We start from the raw sequence: 14654 nt of genomic DNA, 5'->3' as shown, positions 1-14654 counted from the left end.
TGGCTGCAATATAACAAAGAGTGAAAAATTTACATGCATTTGCAGTGCATTTTATGTCTTTATTTAAAGCTTTTGCAAAGGCAAAAAAAATAAAAAATAACAAACACATCATACTTACCTGCTCTGTGAAGTGGTTTTTCACAGGGCAGCCCCGATGCTCCTGTACTCAAGTCTGCTCTGGGCCCCTCCCCCCTACTGAGTGCCCCTATAGCAAGTTGCTTGCTTTGGGAGCACTCATGTGTGCTCACTCCTGAGCTCTGCTCTCTGTGTTTACATGTAATGTACCTGATGGTGGAGCATGAAGTATCGAGAAAGGCCCCTCTTACAGCCCTGGCTTCGGAGTCCCTAGTAAGGTAACATGAAATGCCAGAGCACAAGGTGGCAAGAGTGCCTGGTAAGTCTCTTGCTAGCTGGTGCTGGTGTGCAGCTGGAACACAGGAACCACTGAACCGAACATGCTGGCGGCAGGGCTAGAGCAAGGGAAGAGCAGGAACAGCAGGTGCAAATATGGATTAGACACAAGTCAGGGTCAGCAACTAGTGAACACATCAGTTTCAGGTGACAGGCAGGAGAGTTTTCAGGGATCAGGCCGAGATGGGTAATGTGAAAGTAATTGTAAAGTCAAATTGTTTTTTCTAATAACAAACGTGAAATACTTACCTTCTCTGTGCAGTTGGTTTCGCAGAGAGTGGCCCGGATCCTCCTCTTCTCTGGTCCCTCTTCTGTGCTCCAGGCCCCTCCCTCCTATTAAGTGTGTGCTATGGGGGCATCTGAGCCATGTCACAGCTCCCTGTGTCCATTCAGACACGGAGCCGCAACCTCTCTCTCTCTCTCCTGAGCTGACTTACTTTGATTGACAGCAGCGGGAGCCAATCGCACCACACTGGTGTCTTAGTCAATGAGGAGGGAAGTCACAGGCAACTGAGATACTCCTGCAACATCGCTGGATGAAGATGGGCTCAGTATTATGGGGGCTGAGGGGGACTGCTGTACACAGAAGGTTTTTTTTATCTTAATGCATTACTGATTTCCCCTGCTGTGTGCCTATCCCCCCTCACACCCCCCCAGAGGGCTGCCGGCTTCCCTTTCCTTACTAGCTGCTGCAGGTACACAGGGGTATGTTCAGGATGGTGACTGTGGAAAGGGCTGGTAAATATGTAATTTACTGGCCCCTTCTTTTTCTGAATAAACACAGTGAGTGATCCGTACTATGTAGTAAAGTGTGTTTACTCTGCTTCACGTTGAACCTCTGTCTCCTGTAACTTCCTCTGCAACTACCTCAGGGGTTTGTGAGTCTCAGGAGGGGTCGGATAACGAAACTTAAAACCATTAAAGGCAAATCAGCAAGAGGTGAAGCGACCATAAGGTCGCCTAAAGTGAGCTCCAACCCCCGGAACAATCAAGAAATTTATGATACAAGATGATCCTCTGGACAAACAGATCCCAGAGAAACCACAAGTAACCCGTATAAAACAACTGGAAGCAAGAGAGAAAAGCGGACAAAACAGGTCATCATTAGGCTTAGATACCACAGGGCAATCAAGGTCGGAACAAGATTTATTAGCCAATGCTGGGACAGAGCGCAATACAGAGCAAACAGTGACCGATCAGTTGCCCACAAAGGGCAAAATGGCCGTCATGCTCTCAGCATTAGAAAACTCCCTGAAAACAGAACTGAAAACAATTGATAATTGTTTGAGTCACCTATTAACATGAGTGCAAGATTTAGAAAAAAACAAGAAAGCTATATACAAACAATAAAAGATCTAAGAAGAGAGATAAAAGATTTAAAAAAAAAACACAGAAACCTTGCATATAAAATGGAAGATCAAGAAAACGGGAGTAGGAGGAAGAACTTGGGAATACGAGGCCTGCAAGAACCGACACATGGTGAAGACTTAACAGACAAAATGAGGAAAATCTCCTCTTTTGGGTAGAGGGGAAGCAGAACAGATAAAGGTTGAGAGAGAACATTGAGTTAGAAGACTAAAAGGTATAACAGGGGAACGCCCCCAAAGATGTAATCATAAGATTTCAGAATTACACAGAAAAGGCCCAGATCTGGGAGAGCCTGAAAAGAAAACCACCTATAAATTATGAAAGTGCCAATATTCAGATCTTCACAGACCTATCACAGGCCACGTTAAGAAGGAGGAGACTACTGAAACCACTTGTGGAGTCGATGCAAAAACAGGGAATACAGTATAACTGGAGCTTCCCAGTCTGTCTAATAGGTAAGAGGGACGGCTGTTTGACAAGACGAAGACTCCCTGAGGAGATTCAGGGCTTCTGTGAAAACATCCCACGGCTTCATACCGAAGATGCCTGGCTGGCCCAAAGAGACAGTAATAGAAAATTTAACACAAGAAGAAGAACAGCGGCTGGCTTCAAAGAAAATAAATTGAACTATAGAGCTGTCCAAATGCAGGCAAAGAAAAGTCACTGGGGGGGACTGTGTTGGGTGGGGGGTGAGGGGGATGGGCAAGGGGGAAGGAAGGTGTCAGACAATGCGGGATGGTAACCTAGTTTCTCCCTGGCCTCTCTTCTCCCAAGATAGGGAGAACGAGGTTCACAAGCAGGCAAGTAAAGCACAACCCAGAGGCAAAGGGGTAGAAGGGCCAGGTGTGCCCAAGAGATAACTTTTCAACTACTCCAGAACCATGAGTTGGTCATAACAACTTCATGCCAAGTGTAGGGGTAAGCAGATGGTGGGGGGGGGAGGGAGAAGTCACGTGGGAGGGTGGGAGATTGGGGTGGGGGGGAATTAGGAGACAAACAAGGGTGTGCTGACCCCATGGTAATATTTGTTGATTCCGCTTCTCCTCCGGAACTCAAGAACTCAAGTATAAACTCCAGTGGAGGACCCCTGGAGGACGCTTCTATTCCCACACTCAGCCTACACCGAGTGGGGGAAGGGGAGATAATAAGGTTAGTTGACCCAGAAGGACGATATATTTTCCTGAAGGGACAACTACAAGGAATAGATTGCACTCTGGCAAACGTATACTGCCCAAACAAAAATCCGAGGGGATACTTGAAAAAAATATTGGAGAAGCTGACACATTTAAAAAAAAAGTTTTTTTATTCCAGCAGGTGACTTTAATTTCTGCATGGACCCACCTTTATACGTCGAGTGCACAGGGGATGGGAGGACATCAACTCAGAATGGTAAGGAAAAAGCTATTTCATTGTCAACTGGTGGACGCTTGGAGAGTCCAACATCTGGGGAGAGGGATTATTCCTTCCATTCCCCATGCATTCCATATTCTCAAGATTAGACTATAATATAATAGAACATAGATTGATAAAAGCAGTTGTTAACACATCAATAGGGACAATGACCATATCCGATCACACCCCAGGTACGATGAAAATAAAACTCCCAGAATCCCAGAGAAAGAGAAATATTTGGAGGATAAAGTAAGATCTGATACAGGGTGTAGAAGTAGGGAAAAGGATAGAGAAAGAACTGGAACAATATTTCTAGAATGAAACCTGAGGTGTCCCAGATGCTACGATATGGAAGGCCCATAAAACATATATTAGGGGAATATCTCAAAAGGCTCTAGGATAAAAAAAAAGGAAAGAACTATTAATATACACAGACTAACAACAAAGATACATGAGCTGAACAGAAACATAAAAAGAGCATGCAGGGCGAGATACAACAAGCTCTGGTACTGAAAAAAGTTAAATTAAGATTGCTATTGGAGGAAGAGACTAGATGTAACTTTAATAGAGTTGCCAGGGCAAGAGCCAAATGGGGAAACAAACCAGGAAAATATTTAGCAAGAATACTAAAGAGTAAAAAGTCGAACAACTACATAGAAAAAAATAATAGGAAGGAATGGTCCATTCAACAACAGAAATAGCTAAAGCATTTCATAGTTATTTCAATGCTTTATATATCGTGCGGCAAAAGGAGTCACACGAAGCAAAGCAAAATAAAAAACAAAGGTTACACAAATATATAAGGGAATCAAAACTACCTAAATTATCAACTGAAAAACTATTAGCTCTAGAGGCATCAATCTCTCAGAAGGAGTAATGGAGGCATTAAAAAATTCACGAATGGGGAAAAGTCCAGGACCAGATGGGTATGCAACTCGTTACTATAGAAGGTTTGGGGAAATATTAGTACCAAAAGCTTTGCACATATAGAGGAAGATGAGAGGAGAATCATTAAAGGCTCATATAACGGTAATACCTAAAGAAGGGAAGGATGCAACTCTGTATTCTAGCTATTGACCAATAGCTCTGTTTAACGCTGACACAAAACTTTATGCAAAAGTACTAGCAACTCGATTAAAAGAGTTAATGCCAGAGTGATCCATGCTGACCAGACAGGATTTATCCCAGGTAGAAAGGGGAGAGATAACGGGATTAGAACATTATTGCTACTACACAAAGCTAGAGTTCTTAGTACCCCAGCCCTTCTGCTGTCAATAGATGTTGAGAAAGCATTTGACAGGGTGGACTGGGAGTTTATGCTGGGAACAGTAGAGGATCTAGGCATTGGCCCGAAGATGATCCAATGGATAAGAGCACTGTACAGGAAACCCACATCATGGGTAAAGATAAATGGAATTTTACCCCCCCCCCCCAGTTTGTAATACGCAAAGGAACAAGACAGAGGTGTTCTCTCTCGTCCCTGTTGTTTGTATTGTCGCTAGAACTATTACTGGCAACTATAAGGAACAATGTAGATCTAGGGGGTGTAAAGGTTGGGCAGAAGGAACATAAAGTAGCAGCATATGCCGACGACATGCTGTTTTACATCACCAAACCCAGAATAACCCTCCCAAATGTTATTAAAGAGCTAAAGAAATATGGGGAACTACAGTATCTAACTTTAAGATCAACCCAAAAAAGTCAGAAATTTCGAACATCAGACTAAGTAAGAAAGAAGAACAAGCACTCCAGAGGGAATTTCCATTCACCTGCGCAAAATCTAAATTAAAATACCTTGGGATAAATTTAACCCCATCATTTGAAAATATCTATTACGTCAACTATATACCCATGTTAAATTAGATAAAAGCAGATATTAAAAAAATATTGTGTCGCCCACGACAATAAATATAATCATGATGATAATATTGCCCAAAATTTTATACAGATTTCAAATGTTACCAATAGCTATACCATCGACATATTTTAAAACAATAAAAACATCGATTTTTAAGGTTCATCTAGCAGGGGAAAAAGCCTAAAATACAATATACGGTTCTCAGTAAAGACAAATCACAGGGGGGATTAGCAGCACCAGACATTAAAAGATATTACACAGCAGTCATAATCTCACGCATGATAGAGTGGACAAAAATAAATTCGGATAAAAGATGGGTTAAGATTGAAACCATACTAAACAGAACACAATTAAATAAGAATATCTGGATTTCACCAAAATATAGGGATATACATGAAGACACACATGAAGTGATGAGAGTCGCATACAAAATATGGGACAAGACACACAAAAAAGCTAAATGGGAATATAACTCTCCACTACTACCACTAGAAGGCACAAAATATTTTGCACCAGGGAATGAGACACAATTTGGTAATTGGATAAAAAACACACAGTTAAAAGATATTACACAAGGAGGAAAAATTAGGTCATATCACAAACTCAACACTAGGGGAGAAAACATGATACTGAATGAATGGAGATATCTTCAGTTAAAACAATTTGTGAGATCCCTGCCTCAACCTATCAGATCCAAAAAGGATCTGAACTAGGTGGAAAAACTTTGTAACCCACTAACAAAAATAAAACATAGTATATCTCAGATATACAAAATGTTAACAGAGATGGCGGGCCCGAGGAAACCTCCATTCATGTAATCATGGGAAAAAGAGACAGGATCACATCTAAAAGAGCACAAAGTGAACACTATACCTAGAGCCGTACATCACTCCGCGATAGATGTAAACACTATTGAAATTAATTACAAATGCCTATCGAGATGGTACAAAATGCCGGTAAAAGCACGTAAATACCACCCAGAGAAATTGAAAATTGTGCTGGAGGGGATGCAATGTGCTGGGTACAATGTATCATACCTTGTGGGACTGCCCTAAGATCCATGATTGCTGGCATAAGGTACAACAGTTTATTAGGGAAACTACAGGAGTAACCATCACGGATGATCCTTGGACGTGCTTATTTCACAAAACAGATAAATAAATAAAAAAACAGTATAAAAACACGATAGTTCCAAATCTGATAAATGCAACAAAGGGGCAATACCAAAAAAATGGCTAGATGCAGAAAGTCCCACTCCTAGAGACTTGTTCAAAAGAACCGAATATATATATATTCAATATGGAGTACCTTGGTAGTAGAGACGAAGAAAAGACAGTGAGCTTTTCAGATAAATGGAGAAAATGGGCAGATTTAAAAAAAAACAACAAGAACAAAAATACATAGAAGTATGGGTAGATCAGGGGTGAAATTGAAGAGTTGGGAAATTGGAGAAGTGGGAGAAGAGGCACGCTTAAAGGAAAAGAGGGTTAAAAGAAATGGGGAGAGAGGGTTTAGGGGTTAAGGGATACAGGGAGAAAAGGTCTTTACTGAAATTTTTGAAGTATTTTTATACCTATTTGTTTATACTGAATTGAAAATTAATAAAATGTATAAGTTAAATTCATCTGCAGTGCAGTTGAGGCTGCAGTAAAAGGAATTGAAGAATCTGTGTCCTCAATTCCTTTCTCTGTCTCAAAGATGAGGTGCCAGGGGACCCCTGATATTCAACCCAAGCCTCCCCCAACAGTGTTGTAAAAGAGAAAAATTGTAAAAAAAATAATTTTAAAAATGTAAAAAAAAAGAAATTGCGGAAAATATTTATTTTTTAAATTGTAACAAGAAAAAACTTAGAAAAAAGGTAAACATTAATGTAAAAAAATGAACTAGGGCTCATCCACGCGAGTTCTGTAGCCAATACAGTGTGATTGAACAACAAGTTGGTTTGTGCGACTGGAGCTGTCTGTTACGATGAGGATGCAGTGGCTGTGTTCATACTGTACAATTAAGAAGTAGGCAACCGTGCACCAACTTGAAACGTGTTTTACTAAATTATTTTCGCTTGTTTATGACTAAGCGAATATAATTTCGTGAAACGCGTCAACTGTATTTGTCTCCTGTCTCTGGTTTGTCACTATGGATTTTTTGGACTCTCAATAAATGGATTTTATCGTTTTCAACTTTCAAGTTGGTGTGCGGTTGCCTACTTCCTAATTGTACAGCTTGTACAGATCTAACCAGCACCCTTCCGACTGTCAGGACATTCCTACACTGGAGCGGTCTCTTTCTTCTCTTTATGTTTTGTATGAACACAGCCACAGGTTCTAATTTGTGTGCAGCTGTGTGTGAGCTGTTCCAAATAACTACTGTTAGTGTTTGAAGACCATACTCCAGCATCCACATGCCTGTCAAAATAGGACCTGCAGCTGTGTTCGTGCAGCTGTGTTCGTACAGCTGGTGTGTCCCCATAGCATAACATAGGCTGCCTGCACACAGCAATAGCGACATTAGAAAAAAAAATTGTAAGGTATGTTATGTTTGTCTCCGCTAATAATTATTTTAATGCACTTATAGTGAAAATATCATTTTCAATGTAGAATGTCTATGGTTTAAAAGAGCTCATAGTAAGACTCTGTATACTTACTCTATCTATTTATAAAAAAACATATCTACACAGTCCACTATTTTTTTTAACAAAAATATCAACTTACTGTTTCTGCTGTGGAAACTGTGGAAATGCAGCTGTTTTTTTTCCTCAATACTGTTGACTGTCGACTGTAGACAGAAGCTCTAAATGAAGATTCAAAATTGGATGCTGTCAAACTGTCTTTCTTTGGTAGTCTGATGAGGAAACGAAGACAAGGTACGCGCTTGTGGATAGTTTCCCTGGAAAAATAGGTGCTTTTTAAATTCATTGTACAAGCATACTGTATATCTGTATTACAATATGAATCACTTGCTAAACACATTTAAAGCTGTAATCTATGCAGGTAAAAAATAAAACACTATGATTCAGTTACCTGTCCACTGTATTCATTTAAAAATCATTAAATGCAACTAATGTAAGTTCCTGATTTTGTTTTGATATCAGCATTTTGTAATCTTTTTCCAATAGCACTTAAGCTGAGAGGTGGGTGAGTACTTTTAAATAATTGAGCAATTAAACTCCAATGCAAGTACTTGTGCTGTCAAGGAACACGCTGTCTTTCTGTTGCTCCTTAATTATTCTAAACTCTCAGGCTTCCTTGGAGGTTGGGGGGGGGAGGGGGCAAAGAAGTTGCTAAATGATATTGCTTAGCTTCAGTAGGAATAAGTGAGGTCACCAGCCGGCTGTGCTGCCTGGCAGAGTTAATCTCAGGACTAGCTGGACACAATAATAAATCCATCGGCAAGTAAAATGTATACACATAATGCTCCCTTTAGGAAAACATGTCTACAAGTATTAGGACAAATCAAGTCTGTATAAATATCACCATTAAGCCTAAAAAATAATGAGTGTACTGCTAAGCTCAGTCAGCAGAAAAAAAAAACAATTTAATTACCATTGATAATGTAATTATCTGACTAATAGAAATCTCACATCTACTATGAGTAACTGGACAATGCACTTCATAAATACACTGCCTTATTGCAGTAACCTGAGTGTTAGAGTTTAACATTTTAATTTGCAAAACTACCCATGCATGAGGTTGCAAATCATTTCCCAGTGAAATAAGATATGCAGTTAAAGTGGTGTTTGCTTGGGTGGGGAGCCTACTGGTAAAAGTGTTTTATGTGCAAGGCCTGTATTTCCCAGCAAAATACAGAAATGTACCAGTCTTATTTTTCTTTTGCTTTTATATGCACTTCTGCCTTGCAGAACAGGGTCCTTGGTTCAAATCTTGACCATGACACGTTATGGAGCTTGCATGTTCTCCCTGTGCTTATTTAGTTTTCCCCTCAGTTTCCTCCCACACTCTAAAGAAAGGTTGGTAGAATAATTTAATCAATTGAGTTTGCCCAAGATGGCTGCCTCACCTACAGTATGTGCTTTGAATCCCCAGGGAAAAATGCACTTTGGAAATACAAATTAAATTAAAAAATTACAATTTTCTTAGAGCTCTCCACCTTAGAAGCTTTAATATTTTTCTGTAACTAAAATGTTTAAATAGAGGGGTATCTCAACCACTCTGACAAACCCGTAGGACAAATAAACCACACAAATTTAAAATGTTATTAACTGTATTGAACAATACTCTGTAAAAAATATAGATATATTGAACAATATTTTAGGCAATAAATTGTAATACAATGTTTATATTTCTTAAACCACAATACACTAAACAAGACAGGAGTCTGGGCCTAGATATACAAGAAATGCAATGTAAAATAAAGTTATAACAAAACAACCAAGAGTATAAAAAAATATTTAATTTTATAATACAGTAAAAAACAATAGCTTAATTAAAAAAAAAAAAACTTTGTGGTGGTCCCAGGGCACCAGCGCTCCTTTTAGATGTGTCACATCATAGAAACTGTAAATCCCCAGGGTTTTTTTAGATGTGACATAGTCTAGGAGTCTAGTGTAGGAGCAGCGCGACCCCGGTGCTCCTTTCGATGTGACTGAGCCTAGCTATATGTTTAATAACAGTTCTCTGGAGAACTCTTCCTTGAGTTAACCATCTATGTTAAATTAGCCTTCTTAATGCTCTAGAACATGTCAGTCAATCTAATCTTACAACTTTATGAAGCAAGAAATGTCTGGCCATTGAAATGAACAGAATATTTTGCAGTCAACTAGCACACCTTCATGCTACTAAGCTCCTTCAGAGCTTTATGTTGGTAATCTTGAAATTAGGAAAGGACCCACTTTATGTAAATCTAAAAATGGTAAAGGCACAAGCTGATCTCCCTGTAGCAAGTACGCTTAATGCCAACAAAAGATACCAGGGGCACCACTACCATGAAAACCCTGAATGCTATCCACTATGATTGGTAGAAGGCTCTTACCAATGATGATGGTGTCCACAGATGCAGAGAAGACATTTAACTAGGTAGACCTGCTTTTCATTAGGTAAAAGTTTGCCCATATGTGTATGGGTGAGAAGTTCCTTCAAATGATGAACACAATTGTGTTTTAACACTTCAGTAAAGATAAAAATCTAATTTTATTATATGTGTTTTTATGTTCACAAATGTAATGCAACAGAATTGTATATTGTCATTACCAATCTTTATTAAAACCCTCAAACCCCTTATCCATACAATCTAAGCCTCATTAGATGTCTCAGCATTGTGATTAGAAACCATAAAATTGCAACCTATGTGGATGACCTTTCGTTTTTGCCCATAGAGTAGAATTTCTCTTATCCATTATACTTGAAATACCGAATATGTATTGTAAAGCCTTCTAATTTAAAAATGATCTTAAAGGCTAAGTTCATCTTTTCAGGCAGCATTTTACTTTGCAAAAAAAAAAGAAACCTTTTCCAATATAATTTCTGCCCAAGCCATCCCAATGTGAGTATCTGTCACTTGTGTAGTCCATGGCAGTCTTCAATCTGTACCTCTCCAAAAATTTAAAATGTAATTTTCTGTAACATCATGTGACCATCCAGGTAACTTCACATCCTATCATCACTTTGCACATTTGCCTGTAGAAAATCAACCTTACAGACTCAGCTTAGAGGATGAGCCTCAATGCCTGTCTGATTGAGCCCCAAATCTGCTAATCAAAGCACATGAGTAACACTGGACATTGCACAAAAAAATTGTATTGAGGAACATCTAAATCCAGGGGAAAGTGATCAGAGAATCAATCTTTCCTCTATCCCTTTGCACTTCCTGCTGTCTCTCCTCTTCCTCTCTCTCTGCTTTCTTCCTCACTCTCTCCCCCACCTTAACCAATGGGCACATGTAAACTAGATAATTTCAGGTGTATAAAGGTGGCCATATACTACACAATCTGATTGTAAAATCTCTGTACAGTTACCTATAGATTCACCAAAATTATATAATAAGAGGAGACACCTATCTATCCAATCACTCTGCATCCAATTGGGTAGGCCATTGCACTACATAGTCGATGTAAAGGAGAGTGTACAATCAGATTGTATAGTGTATGGTGAGCTTTATAGACTTCTAGGTACACACTTCTCCTTTGCTACATGTCGTGTTTTATGTGATCACTCAGCTCCTTTTTCTGATCCAGTACACACACTCTGCCAAATGAATGATCTATGCAGGGAGAAGGAAAGGTATAAATTGAACCACAAGCAGAGGACGACACTGGCTATGTATTCAGGGAGAACGGTGCACACTAAAAATTATTGCATTGTAGAAGCATGTAACTACAGAGGTGGGAGGGGCATGGGAAAATAGGTGGTTATATTATATCAGCTGCTGAATAACTTCTTCACTAATAGTTGTGTCATCCTGCAGGATGGATACCAGGAAGTCATGGAGGAGTTTTCTATAGAAGAAACAGAGACTGAGGTTATGCCTACTCCAGTACATTATGTAGGGTTTCCACCTTTTCTTCAAGCCAAACCTGAATACTTTAGTGGCACATGGAGTTTTCTTTTAAGGAGAAACACTGTGGACTCTGGTCTAAAGTGGAACTCTGATGTAAGAGGGCTTCTCCTTACCACAGCCCCCACTTACATCAGAGTTCTCAGCAGTCCCCCCTAAATCAGGGTTCCCATAGCCCCCCTTCAATAAAGTCTGCAGAGCCCCCCTTACATCTAAGTCCCCCTTACCTTAATACACTCACTTGCTTGTAAGCAGTAGAGAGAAGTAAGGGAGGGGGGAGACTTTAGTCGCAGACGGTGGATGGTGAGCTCACTCACCCGAGGATTGAGGATCAGGCATCGGCACCTTTCATCCACTATGTAGCTTCCGGCTGCTTGGCTTCAAAATTCCAGCACACACATCCCTTTTCTATGGCACAGCACACTGGGGATTGGAGTATAGGCAGACATAGAAGGGTAGCACTCTCTACAACAATTGTGGTGCTTGGTTACTTGGGGAGCCAAACCCCAGCCTGAATATTGTGTCTGCTGGATTTCAGGCAATCTGAAATCCAGACACATGATTCAAAACCCAGACTGAACAAGGGACAAGTGGCAACCTTAACATAAATACAGCTTTTTCTTTTCTGCAACAGAGGTACATTATTGGTATATTGGTGCACAGGGAAAGCTGTATTTGTAAAAAAAAAAAAAAAAAAAAAGGTAAACATTTTCGTTTTAAAAAGTTTGTGGTGCTCCAAAGCTCTCTGCTTGCAGTAAGAAATTTTTCCATGTAAACCAACACCCTGTTCAAATGGCTAACTCCCATATAGATTATTTGTAATTTAGTGTAGTGTAGAATACTAATAGGCCCTCAGAGACTCTTAGATTCTAAGTTTCAAACAGTCCTGAATTTTGATTACAGAATACTTACCAGATGGAACAAAGAGGCCTTACACAAATACTTCCAATTTTCCCATGGTAATACCAGTAGGATTTTGATAGGTAAAAAAAATCCCTATACAAACTACTAAAGAAAAATTCTGCAAAAAACTTCTGTCAGCAAAACCCTGGCGCAGCCTACTCACATGATCATGATACCTTCACCTCTAAGGCCCGTACACACGCAATTGGAAGTAAAATTTCATCCGACGAACGATCTGTTGATTTTGGATCCTTAGTATAGTGCTTTCAACAGCCAATTACTAATTTTCATACGACAAAAACTGGATGTGCAAGCTATAACATTTTTATCTTACCTGAACGTCCGATTTTCATTTAAATAGTACAGTTTTTGATTAAAAAAAATCGTAAAAAGACTACACATGCTTAGAAACTAAAGAATACATACAAAACAACTCAACGCATTACATCTCTTCTAAAAGTTGAATTCTGTCGCAGGAGAATCTTCGTATGAAAGTAACCTCTTCATTTTGGATATGAGACTAGCATGCAACAAAAAACGGATGAAAATTCATCCGATAGTCTGATCGTGTATACGAGACTTTAGAATGACAACAACTCAACCACTTAAAATCTCAACCAGACTTCTGGATTTCTCATTGGGTGAAAGCCCTCAGGACTAGAGTTGAGCGAACACCTGGATGTCCGGGTTCGGCGGGTCCGGCCGAACTTGAAATAAAAGTCCAGGTTCGTGACCCGGACTTAACCCGAACTTGATCCCGATCCTGAACCCTATTGAAGTCAATGGTGACCCGAACTTTTGAGCACTAAAATGGCTCTAAAACAAACATGGAAAGGGCTAGAGGGCTGAAAATGGCAGCAAAATCTTCTTAAGAGCATGGCAAGTGCTCTGCAAACAAATGTGGATAGGGAAATAACTTAAAATAACATAAAATACATAAAGATAAAAAATGATAATCTTGAATGATGTAGGAGGAGGACGAGGCCCCTATGGAGTAGGAGGTTGAGATGGCGGTGGATATGGCGGTGTAGGTGGAAGCGGAGGCGGTGGAGGAGGAGGATGAGGTAGCCAACACTGGTTTTGGTTTTTAATTTAATTTTTTTTTTTAAATTAGGGTACACCCCAAAAGAGTAAGAAAGATCAAATACAACAATGGCTGGGTAAGGCCGGTATACATGTCTATTCTGCACAAGGTACGGACAAGTCCTGTGGGATACATGCCTGGTTCATTTTAATGAACGTGAGCTTGTCCACATTGGCTCTGGACAGATGGCTGCGCTTGTCTGTGATAACGCCCCCAGCCATGCCAAATACCCGTTCAGATAATACATTGGCTGTAGGGCAGGCCAGCACCTCCAAGGCGTAAAGGGAAAGCTCAGGCCATGTGCCCTAATTTGGAGACCCAGAAGTTGAAGGGGGCAGACCCGTCATTCAGTATGTCTAGGTGCACACATACTGATCCACCATGTTAGTGCTGGGTTGTGGTGCTGTTTGTGGAGCTCCTGTTGCAAGGAGAGGATGTGGTTGATCTGTGCCAGCTACACGCACAAGTGAAACACCTTTCTCAGCTGCGAGTATGCGACAGAACCTGCAGCAGTATTTGGCAGGGCCTAATGTGCCTCTACAAATGTTGAGGCCAGAACAAGTACAGACGATAGTAGATTGGGTTGCTGACAGTTCCTCTAGTTCCTTCACATTGTCTCCCACCCAGTCTTCTGCTGAAAGGTCAGAGTTGGCACCTGCAGTCGATGTCAATCAATCTTTAACCTCACCCCCTTGCAAATCAGCCAAGCAGTCTGAGCCCCAAGTCATGCAGCAGTCGCTTCTTCTTTTTGATGACTCTGTTAGCATGGTTTCCCAGGGCCATCCACCTAGCCCTGCCCCAGAAGTGGAAGAGATTGAGTGCACCAATGCCCAACCACTTATGTCTCAAGATGAGTACATGGGAGGACCATCACAGCACATCTCGGATGATGACGAAACACAGATGCCAACTGCTGTGGAATTCTGAATTGTGGAGATCGACAAGGAGGGCAGGGGTGAAGACTGGGTTGAAGATGATGTGGTGGACGATGAGGTCCTCGACCCCACACGGAATGAACGTCATGCAGGTGACCTGAGTAGTTTGGAGGAAGAGGCAGTGGTCGCACAGAGCCACCAGCACAGCAGTAGAGGGAGCTGGGTGCAAAAGCAGAGTGGCCGTGCCCTAGACACT

General features: G+C 40.6%; 1 protein-coding gene across 1 annotated transcript in view; it reads right to left on the bottom strand.

Annotated features, from left to right (window-relative positions):
* LOC309563930 (melanopsin-B-like) overlaps positions 1-14654 on the bottom strand; it is a 341036-nt gene that overhangs the window by 84126 nt on the left and 242256 nt on the right. Inside the window, exon 8 of the mRNA XM_082268561.1 lies at positions 7738-7912. Coding sequence (XP_082124687.1) covers positions 7738-7912 — 175 coding nt within the window. The remainder of the gene's footprint in view (positions 1-7737; positions 7913-14654) is intronic.

Source organism: Pelophylax lessonae (genome assembly GCF_965119305.1).
Source record: "Pelophylax lessonae genome assembly, chromosome: 1".
In the NCBI taxonomy this organism is placed as follows: Eukaryota; Metazoa; Chordata; class Amphibia; order Anura; family Ranidae; genus Pelophylax; species Pelophylax lessonae.
The sequence above is the reverse complement of the archived record's forward strand: the minus strand, read 5'-3'. Positions and strand labels throughout refer to the sequence as shown.